General features: G+C 41.1%; 2 protein-coding genes across 3 annotated transcripts in view; both read right to left on the bottom strand.

The window, feature by feature from the left end:
- Positions 1 to 102: 102 nt before the first annotated feature.
- On the bottom strand, positions 103 to 7,760 carry NDUFC2 (NADH:ubiquinone oxidoreductase subunit C2). Its single transcript, XM_003780868.3, has 3 exons — positions 7,464 to 7,760; positions 2,986 to 3,129; positions 103 to 298 (listed from the first exon to the last, which is right to left on the bottom strand). Exons 1-3 carry the CDS (start codon positions 7,630 to 7,632, stop codon positions 249 to 251), a joined length of 363 nt encoding a protein of 120 aa, XP_003780916.2. The 5' UTR covers positions 7,633 to 7,760; the 3' UTR covers positions 103 to 248.
- Positions 7,761 to 13,432: 5,672 nt separating this feature from the next.
- The window catches only part of ALG8 (ALG8, alpha-1,3-glucosyltransferase), a 33,404-nt gene continuing 28,315 nt past the window's right edge, over positions 13,433 to 18,521 (bottom strand). Inside the window, exons 10-13 of one of the 2 annotated variants that reach the window (XM_003780867.3) lie at positions 17,542 to 17,681; positions 16,204 to 16,301; positions 15,836 to 15,908; positions 13,433 to 13,679 (exon numbers count right to left, since the gene is read on the bottom strand). In XM_003780867.3, the coding sequence (XP_003780915.1) occupies positions 13,448 to 13,679; positions 15,836 to 15,908; positions 16,204 to 16,301; positions 17,542 to 17,681 (543 nt within the window). In that variant the 3' untranslated portion in view covers positions 13,433 to 13,447. The remainder of the gene's footprint in view (positions 13,680 to 15,835; positions 15,909 to 16,203; positions 16,302 to 17,541; positions 17,682 to 18,521) is intronic. The other variant, XM_023511892.1, reaches the window with a different exon arrangement.

Genomic DNA, 18,521 nt, shown 5'->3' with positions numbered 1-18,521 from the left:
GCCACCTTAGGTGTATGTGGCTGGCGCCTTAGCCGCTTGAGCCACAGGCGCCGAGCCTGAACTATTTTTCTTAACAACAACAATAAAAGAAGGAGCCAGAGCACATATGTTAATTATTTTAATTATAAGGTGTTAACACAGATCAACATAAACTTCGGCTGTCATGGAAACATGTTCCATAAAAAAAAAAAAAAAAACTATTCAGAAATAATGTAATAAGTGAAACCGGAGCAACCATTCTGAAGACTTCAACGTACTGGATAGAATTTTTCCAAAATTTCACCATAAGTTTTTTTCTCTATAAAAAAGAAAGATCACAAAAGATTTTAAGATTATGTTTTAAAAATTATATTTCCTAAAGTTAAGTCAATACCCAATAATCTTATTGATAGAAACTCTGCTATGGTCTGAATGTTTGTGACCCCAGAATTCATATACTGAAACCTAATTCCCAACACAAATGATATTAAGAGATGGGGATTTGGGGAAGCGATTAGGTCATGAAGGTCCAGCCCTCATGAATAGAATTAATGCACTTATAGAAGCTCAAGGGACCTTGTTTGCCCCTTCTACTGTGTGAGGACACAGCAGCAAGGTACTACCTATGAAGCAGAGTGGGCCCTGAGCACATGCTCAATCTACTGACATCTTGATCTTGGACTTCCCAGCATCCACAACAATAAGCAATAAATTTCTACTGTTTGTAACTTATAGAGTTATAAACTTATAATTTGTTACAGCAGCCCAAATAGTCTAAAATAAACCCCTAAGAAATTCTTTATTTTCTTTTCCTCTGCTATGGCTTGGCAATCATTGAGATATATTTCATCAAAAGAATAACTTTGGAGGAATCTATGGTGACATCTAGATGGCCGCCAGGAGGTACAAGGTGCTGCCAGGGTTATCTTGCCTGAAGGGGTAAAGGAAGAATAAAACAGGGAGGGACACAGGTCAGCTAGGAGAGGCTAGCAGCTGATCTTGTCAGGCTCTCCATGCTCCCACTGTCAGTGCATGAGGCTGTTGGCATAACTGCCAGTAATCTGCTGTTCAGAGACAGAATGAGCCCGTAGCTATACACACACTTGCTAATATAGGGAAATAATGAAAAATCCACATGTGGCCTTCTGGATCTTTGAGTGTGGCTTTTTGACTGAACAAATCCTTTATGTGTGTTAAGAGCCTATAATCCCAGCTATTTGGGAGGCTGAGGCAGGAGGATCATTTGAACTCTGGAGTATGTTCTGAGATTGCTGTGAACTAGGCTAACACCATACTACTCTAACTTGGGGCAACAGTGAGACCTGTCTCAAAATAAAAGAAAAAATAAAAAGCATTTGTTCTATAAAGTTTTAATTTGGTCAAGGGGTTGCATTTGGGTATCTGAAGGGCCACATGTGGCCTTGAGACTGCAGGTTCCCCACCCTGGCTCTAAGCAAAGAGCCAGAGGTCTGGGACTAAAGACTGCTTAGCCACTGGGTCTCACTCCTGGGAATCAATATCTCTGAGATTATTTCCAATTCTAACAGCCAATGGTTCTGAGTATTTCCCATTCCTGATACATCCACTATTCATGGCTTTGTGCTTGCTTTTGTGCTCTTTGTTGGCAAAAAAGCTCTCTTTAATCCACATCACATATCTGACTGAGGCCATGGGAATACTGAATAGAGCAGTAAAATTTTAGAAGTAGGACCTCAGGGATCATTCAGTCTAATGAAACTTGAATGCTTTATATTACACATTTTACGTAACTAGAAAACTCTATTTTAAATCCATTTATATATTTACAAGTTCAAGATTTTCCTACATTCATTTATTCAATCACATATTTAATAAAGATTTCTGTGCCAAACAGTCTATAGGCTGTGAGGAGACAAAAAAAATTATCTAAATTAGACTTCCATCCTACAAAGAGCTTATATATGTGCAAATCTGTGTTGTATATATATGTAAAATGTGTACAAGCACGAATTATATTCATAGTTGAACAGAGATAATAAGTGCTGAGGTGAAGGCCTCATTGAGATGATGAATCTTGAGGAGAAATTTATAGGGTGGATGAGGTGGAAACAGATAAGAGGAGGAAGAAGGTACATCATGTACAGAGTGATACAGGACAGACTCAGGACAAAGCACTTCATGAGGCAAGGATGAGTGATAGGAGATGAGCAAGAGTTCTGTGCAGTTCAGCTATTATTTTAAGTGCCTCCTACGTGCAGGCTCTGTGCCAGAGGTTAGGGAAACAAAGAGGAAGCTATAGTCCAATGAGGAACACAGACGTGTATATAATGTGGATAAAAGACATGGGCAAAGTGTTTCCAAAAGAAGGACAGGCAATTAGATAGGCCTAGGTAAATGAGCCATCTTAGAGTCTGGATTTTATCCTATCGGTGATGGATAGCTATTTTAAATAGGGAAGTGTGATCAGTTTTGCTGTCAGCAAAAATAAGATCAAAGGGAGAGGTGACTTAGAGGGAAGTCTATCAATTCAAGCAAGACATTATCAGGCTCTAAACCGGTGTAGTAGAGGGAGAGAGAAGATGGTTCAAAGTTGAGAAATATTTAGAAAGTAGAACTGATAAGACTGGACAACAAATGGGAAGTAAAACAGAAAGACTAGAACAGTGGTTCTCAACTTTCCTAATGCTGTGGCCCTTTAATATAGTTCCTGTGGGTCATGACCCACAGGTTGAGAACCGCTGGACTAGAAGATATTCTCCAGGTAGACAGTAGTGCCATTTCCTGAAGTACAACACAGAGGAGCTGGTGATTTGGGGAAGGCAGAGAGGCTTAAATTTTATTGCTGTCCAAGGGACACAGAGGTACTTAGCCAGAAATTAGAAAAAGTCAAGAGAATTTTGGTCTACAGACAAAAATGTAGGAATCAATGGAATACAGAAAGTACCTGAATCTTATTCATACATATGAATAAGATTAACTAGGGAAGATGATACAGAGAGAAAAAAAGTTTTCTACAATTTGAAATACCTTCTTCAGGGAAATCCTCCGGATGTGATTTTATGTATGCTAACATATCATGGTCTCTTATAGCATACATATAGTCTTGACGTTTTAAAAGATAATATCCAATAAAAACAAAGGACGTAACATATAACAGCTGGCGATGCAAACCTGAAATTCAAATGACAAATTCCAAAGAGAGCAAAAATCAGTCAATGTGTATTAAGAATTATATTTTTATGCTTCAGATATATAATGTACAGGTATGGTATTTTTCTTTTTTTTTTGAGACAGAGCCTCAAGCTGTCCCCCTGGGTAGAGTGCCATGGCATTACAGCTCACAGCAACCTCCAACTCCTGGGCTCAAGCGAGTCTCCTGCCTCCGCCTCCCAAGTAGCTGGGACCACAGGCGCCCGCCACAACGCCCGGCTATTTTTTGGTTGCAGCCGTCATTGTTGTTTGGCGGGTCCAGGCTGGGGATTCGAACCCGCCACCTTAGGTGTATGTGGCTGGCGCCTTAGCCGCTTGAGCCACAGGCGCCGAGCCGGTATTTTTCTTTAAAAAAAAAAAAAAGCATCTATATTAATATACTCCTGTTCTAAATAAATAGCCCTGATCTTTGACCCTGAGACATCTGCTTCTTCTCAAAGAAATCAGGCAATTAAAAAAAGCAAACATAATTATCTGCAAACACAATTATCAATTCAATTAAAAATTCAAGTTTTATAAAATGCTTCATGGAAAAAGGTAGTTAAGTACAAAACCATGAATCCTAGACTAAGAACAGGAAAAAAAAAAACCTTTTTTCTTTTTCAATAGGTTAACTTTAGACTTGAACTAACTTATATTCTAGGACCTGTTCAGAATGTAATGAGACAAATGTAAAGTCCTCTACAAATGTTCTAAAAGCAATTTGTAGCTGGGGCAGGTGAATTGCTTGAGCTTACCAGTTTGAGATTAACCTGAGCAAGAGTGAGACCCTGTCTCTAAAAAATAGCTGGGCCATTGAGGCAGGCGCCTGTAGTCCTAGCTACTGGGGAGGCTGAGGCAAGAGGACCACCTGAGCCTGAGAGTTTGAGGTTGCTGTGAGCTATTACATCATGGCATTCTACCGAGGGCATGACATTCTATTGTGTCTCAAAAAAAAAAAAAAAAAAAAAACCCTCAAAAATCTATTATAATGACACCAGGAAAACCAAATCACATAATCTAGGGAAAACCAAAAGGGAACGTATGATAGGGAGATCCAAAGGTGTGAACTTTATATATGGAAATGGTTTTTCCAAAAGGCCTACTACAGGTTTGATTTTGTAGCTTTGCCCCAGAATTCCATCCCTAGTCCTCTTCTTTTCTTATCCTACACATATTCTTTTGGAGAACTCATTTATTCCTATAGTTTTATCTACTATCCATGTGCTGATGACGTGTATGTCTAGTCCAGACACTCATGTTAACAAATATTTAATTTTGTGGACTATACTTTGATTACCAATTAACTCTTAAATTTAGGGGAGGTTAAGTGGTAATCAGCAACAAAGTGGTGGGAGGAAAAACTGTTTGGAGTGATGGATGACCAAATTGCCCTGGCTCAGTTATTATACATTATATGCATGTCTCAAAATACCACATGTACCCTAACTCTATTAGAAATGTCATGTATGTGTCACACCCATTCCTCTATGTACATAAACTTATCTTTGTAATGGATAAGTCCAGCTGGTCTTTTGGAGCACTGGGACCATGTTTTATATTCCTTGTAAGCTACACATATGCATTCAATAAGTACTTTTTTTTTTTGAGACGGAGCCTCAAGCTATCCCCCTGGGTAGAGTGCCATGGCATCACGCTCACAGCAACCTCCAACTCCTGGGCTCAAGCGAGTCTCCTGCCTCAGCCTCCCAAGCAGCTGGGACTACAGGCGCCCGCCACAACGCCTGGCCATTTTTTTGGTTGCAGCCATCATTGTTGTTGGGTGGGCCCGGGCTGGGAATTCGAACCTGCCACCTTAGGTGTATGTGGCTGGCGCCTTAGCCGCTTGAGCCACAGGCGCCGAGCCTCAATAAGTACTTATTGAGCATTTACTATATATGTCAGTAATAGGCTAGACAAATACAATGTGTATTCAATAAATGCTGCTGAGGATAACCAGTTCAATAAAGTCCTCAGGAACTAAATTTTCCAAAGTAAGTTAAGGAATCTCAGGGAACTCAGGAACTCTGGCCCCTAATCCTGCACTAAGTACTTTATATACATATTTCATCTCACAGAGAGAGGGAACTTCTCCAGCCTCAAAGGGCCAGTAGGGTGAGGGGGTGTCAAACCCAAAAGCATATTTTCTTAAATACAATACTATTCAGGCACCCAGAACGGCTCATACTACTAAACTGAAATAATGAGGTAAGATTAAGTGGTACATACTTCCTATTTCAGCCAATCTTTACCTCCTCTGGAGCACTCTCCCTCCATCTGTACCTTTTTGGTGCTCTCAATGTATGCTCTGTTCACCGACCTCTATCAAAATATATCTCTCATACCAGCACCAGTTTGTCCCCCTGAATCAACTATGAGCTGTTTAGGGAAGTGTTCCTTATACCACATGCCCACAGTGGTTCCTTACACCACACAGTGCTTGGCACAAAGAAGAAGTCCAAGGAAACTTTGTCCAGCACCTTCCATGTTTCAGGCATCTTAACTATAACTACAGAATCTCAATTCTCATAACAAACACGCAAAAATTATTTTCATTTTATATGGCCAGAAACAGTGGCGCACACCGCCTCTAGGAGGCTGAGATAGGTGGATTGCCTGAGCTCAGGAGTTTGAGACCAGCCTGAGCAAGAGTGAGATCCCATCTCTAAAAACAGCTGGGTATTGTGGCAGGCACCTGTAGTCCCAGCTACTTGGGAGGCTAAGGCAAGACAATTGCTTGAGCCCAAGAGTTTGAGGTTGCTGTGAGCTATGATGCTATGGCACTTTACTGAGGGTGACAAAGTTAAGACTCTGACTCAAAAAATTAAAAAAAAATAAATAAATAATTTTTCATTTTATAGATTAGGAAACTTTGGCTCTGATCAGCCTGACCTTGTAACTTGCTTACACCAAGGGATATAACTGGGAAGCAGTGAAGCAATGCTGTTTAATTTCAAAGCTCTTCATTACACCAAGTGACAGGCTTGGGCAAATGGAGTGGTGATGAAAAGGGAGAAAACCTCATGTTCCCAGAGGTAGAAATGGACAAATACCACTCCTTTCCATCTTGAGAGGTCACATCCAAGAGAGATGGGACTTCAGTACAATTTGAGCCCTGAAAATGCTGGGATTTAATAAGCTGGGAGTTGACCTCCATGCATGACATACAGCTGGAAGAAGGGTAAAGAGTACAAGTGAGATGATTCCTAGTTCCCTGAACCACTGCATGGTTGCCTCATCATTTCTTCCGAACTGCTCCTTGGCGCCAACCGATTTTTCATACTGCTGACAAAGCTGTCCTTTTAAAATATAGGTCTGAACGCTGCATTCTCCCAGGTCTCAAAAGCTTATAAGGTTCCTGGCTGCCTGAAAATACACTACCATGATGTACCTAAATCTCCATAAAAGCCGTATTCCTCTAACCCAGTCGACTTGCTCAATCATCTAACGCCCCATATTCAGAGGCCCTTTCCTCCATTTGCTCCCACTAGCCCCTGGGCCTAAAAAGCTCTCAGGTCTACTTGATAATCAAAACGAAGTTCAAAGATACCTCTTCTAAAGTTCCTCTCCTCTAGCCATATGACCTCGGGTAAACTGCTGTAACCACTCTTAGCCTGGTTCCTTATTTGTGGATAACATCTCCCTCCATAGAATGTTTTGTTTTTTTGAGACAAGAATCTCTGTCACCTTAGGAAGAGTGCAGTAACGTCATAGCTCACAGCAACCTCAAACTCTTAGACTCAGGGATTCTCTTGCCTCAGACTCCCAAGTAGCTGGGACTACAAGGCACCTGCCACGACGCCCAGCTAGTTTTTCCTATTTTTAGTAGAGACAGGGTCTCACTCCTGCTCAGGCTGGTCTCCAGCTCCTAAGCTCAAGCAATGCACCAGCCTCAGACTCCCGAAATGCTAGGATTACAGGCATGAGCCACTGCACTGGGGCTCCCAGCGTATTTTGAGGGCCAGATACGTAGTATCATGCAGATAGAGTACGAGTGCAAGGGATGGAGTCATGGCTTATTTTTCCACACAGTGCAACATTAACTGAAGAGAGGAGCAGTTCCAGATCCTTCACAGGCTCCCTGTAGGTTCACAGGTAAGTCCCTGCTTCACTACACCTCAGTTTCTTGAAGTGCCATGGTACTTTGGCTTTCTGATTCTTACTAGCTAAAGGGAGCGCAGGGCCCCGGGAGGCAAGTTGGATCCCGCTGGGCGAAAAGGCACAGATAACCTGAGCACCTGAACCGAGCCTTGGGCGGGTTAGTCCGCAGCTCTGCAACCCCCTCCCCCAGCCAATCCCACCCGAGCAGCCCTCACCTGCCGACAACAACGGTCTCCGCCGGAGCGCGTTATCCATCAGGCCTGAGCAGTAGCCCATGAAGCCGATGTAGAGGAGCCGCGGGTCGGTCAGCTTGGGTGGGGGCAGGTTCCGGGCCTCATCTGGCAGGAACTTTAAGGGCACTCGGCCCGGCCGTCCGCTCATCATAGTGATGCCGTTTCCAGTTGAGGTCTGGCCTCAGACCTCCAACCACAAAGAAAACGACCACGAACACCGCCTGGGCCTAAGCAGCGAGCTTTCTCCTCCGAGCGCAGGGCTGAAGGACGCGGGGCAGGACCGTGCAGCGCGCAAACGCTTCCGGCTGTGTGCTGCCGCCGGAACCCCGCGTAAGAGGTTCCGGGCTACTAAATGGCACCCCTTGCGCGCGCAGGTTCTGCTGCTTCAGGTGGAGGGCGATTCAGAGACTCGACGCCGCGGAGTCAGAAGTATGTCAAACGTGCTAAAGTAGGAGACATTATTTATTTTTACACTACTACCTCACACAGAATTCCCTCTCCTCCCCGGCCCCTGAATACCCTTTCAGCAAAGATTTATCTTTGCATCCAACATCCACAAATGGGTATGATGGGTAGTTTTGAGAAACATAATTTACTGAGATTCTGTAAAAACTAATTTTCATTTTCTGGGTTTCCAGTCGTTCATTTGCACAGACACATCATCCTAAGCCTAAAATTAAGGTCCAGTCAAAAACGCAGATTCAGAGAAGCCCAGGACTGGATCTTTTAGCCTCGCTCTAGGGATTCAGATTTGGAGGCAGCCCTCTAAAGTGTTTCAGCTCTGAGTCTTTTCAGGTCCTTCCTTACTCATGACTGAGGGAGGAGGTGTTCCCTAAAGGTTTGAGGAATGAAGGAAAGAAGAAATTTATAACATTCTGCCAACCAATCGTCCAGTTTCTACTCACCTATAACAACAGGAAGCTTCTATCTTTGAACAGCTCTGTTTAGAAATCCCTTCCTTATACTGAGCTAAAATATCTTGCTGTTGAGTCCATTCATTAGTGAGATCAACATTTTAGCCGGGCAAATGCTGGCTAAACCATAAGTTTATGGAAAAGTATATGCATCAAAGACACTGATTTCCTAAACGTAAGAATAATAAATACCCGCTAAGTGTAACGTTGGGACTCAGAAAACAATACCTCCAAATGAAAGCCTTGGAAGGGAAGGTTTTTCCTGACCTTTTCTTGCCCTCCCAGCTCCCAATCCCTTTATCCCAGAAACTGGACATGGAAACTAGAATCTCTCTTCCCCGAGGAAGATCAGAGTAACTGGAACCCTTTCCCCAAAGCCAGCCATAAGACCTAAAAATATTACTCTGACTTTTCCTGTTTTTTTTGGAGACAGGAGCCTCCTGCTGTCCGCCTGGGTAGAGTGCCATGGCATCACAGCTCACAGCAACCTCCAACTCCTGAGCTGAAGTGAGTCTCCTGCCTCAGCCTCCCGAGTAGCTGGGACCACAGGCGCCCGCCACAACACCTGGCTATTTTTTGGTTGCAGTCGTCATTGTCGTTTGGCGGCGGGCTGGATTCGAACCCGCCATCTTGGGTGTAAGTGGCTGGCGCCTTAGCCACTTGAGCCACAGGCACCGAGCCTCCTCCGTTTTTTTAATGTAAAAACTGGCTGTAAATGGCCAGTCTCCATGGCTCAAACCTGTAATCCTAGCTCTCTGGGAGGCCAGGATGGGCAGATTGCTTGAGCTGAAGAGTTTAAGATCAGCCTGAGCAAGAGTAAAACCCGTCTCTACTAAATTAGCCAGGTTTTGTGGCAGCTGCCTGTAGTCCCAGCTACCTGGAAGCTGAGGTATGAAGATTGCTAGAGCCCAAGAGTGTGAGGTTGCTATGAGTTATGATGATGCCGTGGCACTCAAACCCAGGGCAACAGAGTTAGACTCTGTTTCAAAAAAACAAAGAAACAATACAAAAAATTTACAAAGAACAATATGACAAACATAGTCTACTACCTAGAATTAACAACATTTTACATTTTGTAATAATTTTAGTTCCCCCTATTTTTAATTAATTTTTTGAGACAGAGTCTCACTTTGTTACCCTTGGTAGAGTGTCATGGCGTCACAGCTCACAGCGATCTCAAATTCCTGGGCTCAAGCGATTCTCTTGCCTCAGCCTCCCCAATAGCTGGGAGTACAGGTGCCTGCCAATGTCTCCTTACCTTTCATCTCTGGAGACAACCATTATGATGAATTTCATGTGTATAATCAAGTACTTTTAAAAAATAATTTTACAGAGACCAAGGTGAACGGGTCACCTGAACTAAGGAGTTTGAGACCAACCATCTCTAAAAATAGCTGGGCATTGTGGCATCTTTTGTATTTACCTGGCCAATTTGGAGAAAATTCTTTTGAGTATTTCAAGAATAGAAAAGCAAGCATCCCAGGTACTCAGCACTAATCTGAAAATAATAGATCAACAATTACCGGTGCACAAATGGATTGAATTTTTCTGAGGGAGAGAAAGTGTCCCTGATGGAGAGAGGTCAGGGCACCTAGTAACATAACTGACACAAGCATTGCAAATATTTGTTGAATTGTGTCAAAATCATTGGCTGATTATGAGAAGCATGGCAGACCAAGTAAACATCAACAAGAGAAACAGGAAAATCTTAACTGAAAAGCTTGGCCAACAACTCATGGCTCTTGCATTACAACAATGTACCACAAAAGGCACTGTGAGGGAGTTTATAGCCAGTAAACAATAACTGTATTGAAATTCCCTCCCTACTCACCTGAGTGACTTTTTTCTTTACCCAAAGATAAAGGAAATATAGAAAGGAAGACATTTTGATGACATTCAGCATATCAACCATAATACAACAGCTTTGATGACCATTCCAGAAAGAGTTCCAAAATGCTTTGAAAAGTAGACTAGGTGCTGGCAACAGTGTGTAGCTTCCCAAGGGGAGTACTTCAAAGGTGACTATAGTGATATTCAGCAATGAGGTATGTAGCTCTTTTTCTAGGATGAGTTCTTAAACTTAAATTGTCACACACACTAGACTGCAAGTCAATTTGATAAAAAAATCTGATAGAAAAAGTGGCAAAGAATATCAACTCAGTTTTCAGAAGAGAAAATATAAATGGCTTGGCTCAGCACCTGTAGCTCAAGTGGCTAGGGTGCCAGCCACGTACACTGGAGCTGGCGGGTTCGAATCCAGCCCTGGCCCGCCGAAACAATGACAACTACAACCAAAAAACAGCCAGGCATTGTGGCGGGTGCTTGTATTCCCAGCTACTTGGGAGGCTGAGGCAAGAGAATCGCTAAAGCCCAAGAGTTTGAGGTTGCTGTGAGCTGTGATGCCATGGGACTCTACCCGGGGCGATAGCTTGAGACTCTATCATATATGTATATAGCTCTTAAATATATGAAAAGATTAACCTCTCATGTAAGAGGTATGCAGATAAAAATATGCTTAGATATCACTGGCAAAGATCTAAAAGACTGATGACAAAGTAACTTGGCAAGAGCGTGGAGAAAGTGGCATCCTCATATTAATACATTGCCAATGGAACATAAACTGATGCAGCTTCTACAGTCTGGTAACATCTATCAAAATTATAACTTGCACATAGCCTTCAACATAGAAATTGTCCTTCTAGAAATTTAACTTTATATCATGTGCGATCCTAGTACATATGTAGAATGAAATACAGTAGAACCTCTGTAAGTTGAACCCCCAAGGGCCTGTAACAAACTGGTCAACATACAGAGGTGTTCAACATAAGGAACTAGGCCTATTGTCCTGATACCTACATGTGGTGCATGTCTGGTCCATGAAAATTAGGTCAGCTTAAGGAGGTGGTCAATGTAGGGAGGTGGTCAACTGTGGAGGTTCTACTGTAGTGATTTCATTATTTGTACTGGCAGAAACTGGAAACAAATGTCCATTAGGAGGCCACTTGTTGAAGGGGTCTATCTATACAAAGCATACTATAATGGACAGAATCTAAGATGCCCCCAGTAATCTCTGCCTCCTGGTGCTCATGCCCAGTAGAATGTGGCAAAAGTGAAAGGATGTTACTTCTGTGATTACATTAAATAAGATCATACCATCTATCTTGCCTGCATGATTTGGGCCCTGCGTACTCCTCCAGCTTCAACTTGTACCACTTCTCCTGCTTCTTAGGATACTCTAGTGACTAGAATGTAAGTTCCTTATGGGCAGGAATATCTTTTTCTTGCCCATTTTTTGATCTCCAGCACCTAGCACAGTGCATAATGCTCAACAGGAATACAGTAAATATTTTTCTGAAGTGATAATGAATTTGCAGTGTTATTAAAGACTAAAAGATGTCTAGTATAGTACTTGGCACATACGAGGCACTAAACAGAGAGGGACACAATATAGGGTTTTTTCCCTTTGTGTCACTTGAAGGGCTGTCATTTAGGTGTGAATAGAAGCTCATTATGTACTGTTCCAGAAACCAATAGGTGAAAACCAAAGGAGGAAAAATATTAATTCAGCATTAAACATACCCTAACAAAAACCTGCATGTATGGGATGGGCTGCTTTAAAGGTGAACACCCTTACCCAGCTTAATCAGTTATCTGTTCTTTGTTAGGAAAACTATGAAAAGTAAGTCTGTTGAGTGCTCTTCTGCGATGAGGACATTGAAGCAAGGGATGATTAAACAACATGTCTATAGATTAAAAACATAAAGGATGGAGACAGAATTTATAGCCAGGCTGCAGAACTCCAGGGCCACTACTTTTAATCACTACGCCATGCTACCTTTATATTCGTAGACATGATAGCCATTTGTCTAATTCTATGACAGAGTGGAAAAGTCAGCAGAGGAGACAGAGCAGCATGAATGAAAGAAGTAGATGTACAAAGTAGCGTGGCACACTGGGAATTCTAAGTTGTTAGGACAGCCGGAACTCAGGGGGCCAGGGAGACTGTGAGGAGGAAAATGGGCTAGAGGGACTGTGCTTCCCTCCCACTTTGGCAAAATCCCCATCTTTATCTCTGCAATAGCAGTCTCAAAAGAAGTCTGGGAAAATAGAGTGGATTTAAGAGACGGCATAGCTGGATTCTATCCCAGGATGCCACTGACCTTGGATTCTCTCTGATCTTCTTAGGGGGTAATGGGTAAATACAATGGTGAAAGTTTCTAGTGCTGACTAGATAAATGTTGGCTGAATTTGAATGTGCGGCAGATATTAGGCAAATTGAGGTCCTGAATAAAGAGGGAACATGAAGTACTCTTAAGAAAGAGAGAGGACAAGATCAGACTGCAAAAACCACTTTAGTGCCTTAAGGTTTAAGTGGCAGCCTTATCAAAACTGCAGTGCTGGCTGTTAGACTAAATAGCTGTACAAGATGTCCTTAACTCAATGTAAGAGTAGCTCTGGTTTGTAGTCTCTGCTACCTGGCCAAACCAGTCCATTAAACACTCCCCTTGGCTTTGTGAGAATTGTCATTGTATAATTTCAATGAAAAAAAATCTCCTGGAACAAGGTGTACAGAATGGGCACAGTACACCATCTGCTTGTGTGTGCGCCAACAGGAAAATGTAGGAGCTGGTAATGATCCAAACATTTTTTGTGCAGAAATACAAAATGGCATTTTATTTATATTTCCCTTAGCAAAGAATTCTAATTAATTTTTATATCCTGACAATGGTTAACAAAGGCTACAAATAATCATGCTGTTAATTAGAACCCCTGTTTAGCTTGAGCAATCACAGCAGTCTTCATGATCTCCAGCAATTTTAACAGGGAAAGACAAGATTTTTTTCAGATGTGTTTTACTGCTTATGGAAGGCAAGTGGCTTCTCACCATGGTGACAATCGGGTTGCTAGGCTGGGCAAGGCCAAATTTGGAAGAAATGGTTCTCCAAACAGATCAAATGAAATGAATTGCTCATGCCACCGGCAACTTTCTTCAAGTTCTGATTAATTTCCCATGAAATAATTGCCGGGCATACATCCAAGCAGTTCCTTTATTCATTGCTTCTTTGTCTTGCTGACAGGAGGGTCAGTCAATACTGAAACATACAGTTTGAACCAAGCATATGTGATGCCCACTGCACAATACACTGAGGTCAGTAACAAAGGGATGAAGGGGTACTTCAGCTTCCAGGAGGTGAAAGGGAATACAAATTCACAGCAGACTTCTAGAGGCCCTAGGCCAAGGAGGTAGAAAGTTTCTATCCAATTAAAAAGATGTTTTTCTTTTCTGAAGAAAAAAGGAGACAAAAAATGTGATTTTGGATGAGTCATCCTAATTTAGCAAACATTTCCCAGCTAAAACTTCCCCATCTGGGCTCGGCTCCTATAGCTCAACCGGCTAAGGCGCCAGCCACGTACACCTAAGGTGGCGGGTTCGAATCCCCAGCCCGGCTCCGCCAAACAACAATGACGGCTGCAACCAAAAAATAGCCGGGCGTTGTGGCGGGCGCCTGTGGTCCCAGCTACTTGGGAGGCAGAGGCAGGAGACTCGCTTGAGCCCAGGAGTTGGAGGTTGCTGTGAGCTGTAATGCCACGGTACTCTACCCAGGGGGACAGCTTGAGGCTCTGTCTCAAAAAAAAAAAAAAAAAAAAAAAACTTCCCCATCTGCACTGTCTTGATGTGAATTATAGCCAAGGCCAGAATTATAAGAGTGCACTAAATTTCACATTTAGAAAAAATGATAATGATACTAATATTATATTATAAAGACATTATATTATCTCAACAGTTTAAATTTACCCAATCAGCTCTGCCTTTGGAAGATGGAAAGAAGCTAGATAGTATGGTACTGGGGTAAAAACGTGACTAATGGGCTTAGGGGCTCGGGCGCCAGCCACATACACTGCAGCTGGTGGGTTCAAATCCAGGCCAGGCCTGCCAAACAACAGTGACAACTACAACCAAAAATAGCTGGGCATTGTGGCAGGTATCTGTAGTCTCAGCTACTTGGGAGGCTGAGGCAAGAGAATCACTTAAACCCAAGAATAGAGGTTGATGTGAGCTGTGAAGCCCTGGCATTCTACTGAGGGCAACAGCTTGAGACTCTGTCTCAAAAACAAAACAAAACAAAAACCAAAAACATAATTAATGATATGTAATTGAGGATTTTAAAAATATTTATTTTGGTAAAATATAAAATTTGCTATTTCAACCATTTTTTAGTACACAATTCAGTGGCATTAAGTACATTGATAATGTGCACCTATCACTACTATGCACTTCCAAAATATTTTCATGATCCCAAACAGAAACTCTGAAACCATTAGCAATAGCTCCCCTTCTCCTCCTCCCCCAACCTCTAATCTACCTTCTGTCTCTGTGAATCTGCCTATTCTGGAATTTCATATAAGTAGAATTACACAGTATTTGCCTTTTTGTGTCTAGCTTCTTTTACTTAGCCTACTGTTTTCAAGGTTCATTCATGTAGCACGTATCAGAACTTCATTGTTTCTCTGACTGAACAACATTCCATTGTATGTATACACCATATTTATCTATTCATCTGTAGATGAACTAATGAGTTGTTTTCATCTTTTGGCTACTATAAGTAATGCTGGAATGAATATTGGTCCACAAGTATCTGTTGAGTCCCTGGTTTAAATTCTTTTAGGCATGTACCCAGGAGTGGAATTGGTGGGACATGTGATTATAACTCAGTTTTTTTTTTTTTTTGAGACAGAGTCTTAGAATGTTACCCTCGGTAGAGTGCCGAGGTGTCACAGCTCACAGCAACCTCAAACTCTTGGGCATAAGCGATTCTCTTGCCTCAGCCTCCCAAATAGCTGGACTACAGGCATCCGCCACAATGCCCGGCTATTTTTTTGTTGCACCCACCCACCCTTGGTGTACGTGGCTGGCGCTGTAACCACTGTGCTACTGGTACCAAGCCAATACAACTCAGTTTTAACATGGTTAATTATAAGAGTTTTTATGGACAGGATCAAATTTGAACCATAAGGAAGCTTTTAAAAGTTATATAGAAAAAAATATACATAGAAAAAATTATATAGTAACCTTACATAAAGTTTGAAGAGAAAAAAATTCAACCCATAATTCTAGAACAAGATTTTTTTACATCTTTTAGTTTTTTCCATATGCATTTATATGTATATTTTATTCATAATGCATATTTTACGTTCCATTTTTCAGTTTAGGTTTTAATTTGTGTACTCCCTCTAAAATATTCCCCTAGACTAAAGACACAACCTATGTTGTTCTATCTCAGTGATGGGATTATGGGTAATTTCTCCTTCTACTAATCTTTTCTAATTGCTGTATTATTGTTATAACTTAAAAACAAATTTTAAAAGGCTTACCTGACCATTTAGGAGCAAATATTTAACAAATGTAAATATAGTTTTAAATACACTTTTTGGGATTACCTGAATAGAGTCTTCAATGAGGAAATACTATAGAGGCTGAATAGTAACATGAGTAAGATTTTAATGGGAAGTTCTGTTAAAAAAATCAGGAAAAAAAAACACAATTTAGCTGATAAGAGAAATGTTTATGGTACTTAAAGTCATATAAGCACATTGACACAACTGTATAGTGCTAATGATGCTTTTGAGCTTTCCATTTTTGTGACATCTATAGATATTGAAGATTAGAGAATAGATGGGATCTCTCCTCTAAAATCTCTTGGAAGGAGAGATCTTAAGGTTGTTTAAATCAGATAGTATTAGTCGCTAGTTCCTTGATGAAAAGGGCGTGGTAAACAAATATATCTTTCTAAAAAGAAGGTGTTTACCTGGTGCAGTGAAGAGCAGGGGGAAAAGTGAATAATGTCCTGTTGTGGTCAGAATCAGAAAAACTGAAGCATCTCCCGCTTTTCCCACAGACAAAAGGCTAAAAATAAAAATTCTTATAATGAGTTCTTAAAACAACTGATAGTTATATTTGCAAATAGCTTAAATAAACTGCATCTATTATTACTTTTAGAACTGGCTTAAGCATAAAATAACATACTGATTTTGCTACAAGTTCAATTAAGTTGAGAATATTAATTTTTTAGTAGGAAACTTGAAGCAATCAATACAGTATACCAAACTGAATCAGGGAATATCCAAAAAAGAATCTTGCTTTCCTGAGTAATTACCTTCTCCAAAGGAAGAGATGATGTGGGGTTGGGAGCTGCCTAGTGGTGGCAGTCAGAGACGCAAGACTTAGGAGTTTCATTTCTAACAGTGCCCTGCACCTGCTGGCGTTCAGTATGAATTCAGACTAAAGACAACAAAAATTTTGTTTGTCTACTTTTTAACTTGGAAACTCCAAGTTGCTAAATGAACCCAGATAAGCCATATACTGACCTGAAAAATTTGCTTAATGCTCTTTCAGAGCTTAAATGATTTCTCAAGATTAAGAAAAAAATTCTACTATGACTTATCAAATGGGTTTTAATTATGCAAAAAGTGGACACTATTACATTAAAAGTATTTCTTTTTAGCATAGCACAGTGAAAAGATCACAAGGTTCCACATCATAACATTCAGAACTAAGGTCTAAATTTGCTACTTGCTAGCTGTGTGATTTTGGACAAGTCACAAACTCTCTGAAGCCCTAGTTTCTGCAGATGTCTAGACAGGGAATAATACCTTGTTTATCTTAATTATCTTAAAGATTTTTGTAAGGCTCAAAAGAAGGAACAAAAAATAAAAATAGTTCTGGAAAAATTGAAGTGCAGTATGAATGTTAGGTATTATTCCAGAATGGACTCAATCCTTACTTTGACCAACAACACTTAACGAGGAATGATGGACCTTAATTTCATAGATGGAATGTCATCAAAGCCCCAACTTTTTCCATAACATGCTGCCACTCAATACACAGGCCTAATAGCCTGGTGTCATGGTACTTGACCCACTATGGTACCCCTCATCAAAAATGCAGAAACAATACATGCCTCTGTGTCTACCTCACAACCTTCATGGGTAAGCATCCCTGTCCTGTCCTAATGGAAATCTGTTCTTATACATTTTTGCCTTTGCCAATCCCCATGAACATGACAAGAAGGGATAGAGCAATTAGAAAATAATAAGATTATTGTGAAATATACCAGAAATGCCAAATGACTGACCTATCTGCTTACCTCATTGGGAGAATTGCTAGGAGTATGGCTTTTTCATGGACATGCCACCCAAACATGAAGGAGCTCAAGGCACAAAGAATTAGACATCGGAGAAAACCTCTGGGCCCTTGGGGTTTAAACCAAAGACAGAAAACAGAGGGCTAGAAACAACAGGGAAAGATACAAATTCAGTATCATTAAAACAGACTTTACAGAAACAGCTCAAGAGAACACAATTTGCATCATCTCTGAAAAACAGTACATCTTGGACAATTCTCCATGAAACTGGGATAATTCATCACTTTGTGCACAGTACACCATAAGTTAACATAAAAAGTCGGAAAAAAATAGGTATTTGGAAATCTATATTTAACTCATTGAAATGAATTCTACTTATCAAAAAAAAAAAATTTTTTTTTTTCCAGTTTTTGGCCAGGGCTGGGTTTGAACCTGCCACCTCTAGTATATGGGGCCAGCACTTTATTCCTTGAGCCATAGGCACTGCCCTCCCCCCCCCATTTTTTTTTTTGAGACAGAGCCTTACTACGTTGCCCTTGGTAGAGTACTGTGACATCACAGCTCACAGCAACCTCAAACTCTTGGGCTTAAGCAATTCTCATGCCTCAGCCTCCCAAGTAGCTGGGACTACAGGCATCTGCCACAATGCCTGGCTAGTTCTTGGTTGTAGTGGCCTTTGTTGTTTAGCAGGTCTGGGCTGGGTTTGAACCCGCCAGCCCTGGTGTATGTGGCTGGCCCTGATATATATGGCTGGCACCTTAGCTGCTGAGCTATAGGTGCCAAGCCATGCTTGCCAAATTTTTAATAAATTATAATTACGTTTTGGGATATACTGATAACTCATTACATCTTCATAATTAGTTTTATTAATAGTCACTGAGCCTATTTAGGACAAACTATAAAAGTTCATAGATATTTGGGAGCTAATAAATTAGATCTACCATATTAATGAACAAGTATCTAGCTTTTTTTTTTTTTTTTTT

Source organism: Otolemur garnettii, unplaced genomic scaffold (genome assembly GCF_000181295.1).
Source record: "Otolemur garnettii isolate 467f Iridium unplaced genomic scaffold, OtoGar3 scaffold00001, whole genome shotgun sequence".
Classification (NCBI taxonomy): domain Eukaryota; kingdom Metazoa; phylum Chordata; class Mammalia; order Primates; family Galagidae; genus Otolemur; species Otolemur garnettii.
This window is presented reverse-complemented; position numbering and strand designations above follow the sequence as displayed.

Excerpts from the sequence above, each read along its gene's own strand:
- NDUFC2 (XM_003780868.3), bottom strand. The coding sequence starts at position 7,632 with ATGATGAGCGGACGGCCGGGCCGAGTGCCCTTAAAGTTCCTGCCAGAT. Across the intron at positions 3,130-7,463 it reads GAGACCGTTGTTGTCGGCAG|GTTTGCATCGCCAGCTGTTA; the intron begins GTGAGGGCTGCT and ends TTTGAATTTCAG. Across the intron at positions 299-2,985 it reads GGAGGATTTCCCTGAAGAAG|AGAAAAAAACTTATGGTGAA; the intron begins GTATTTCAAATT and ends TCTTTTTTATAG.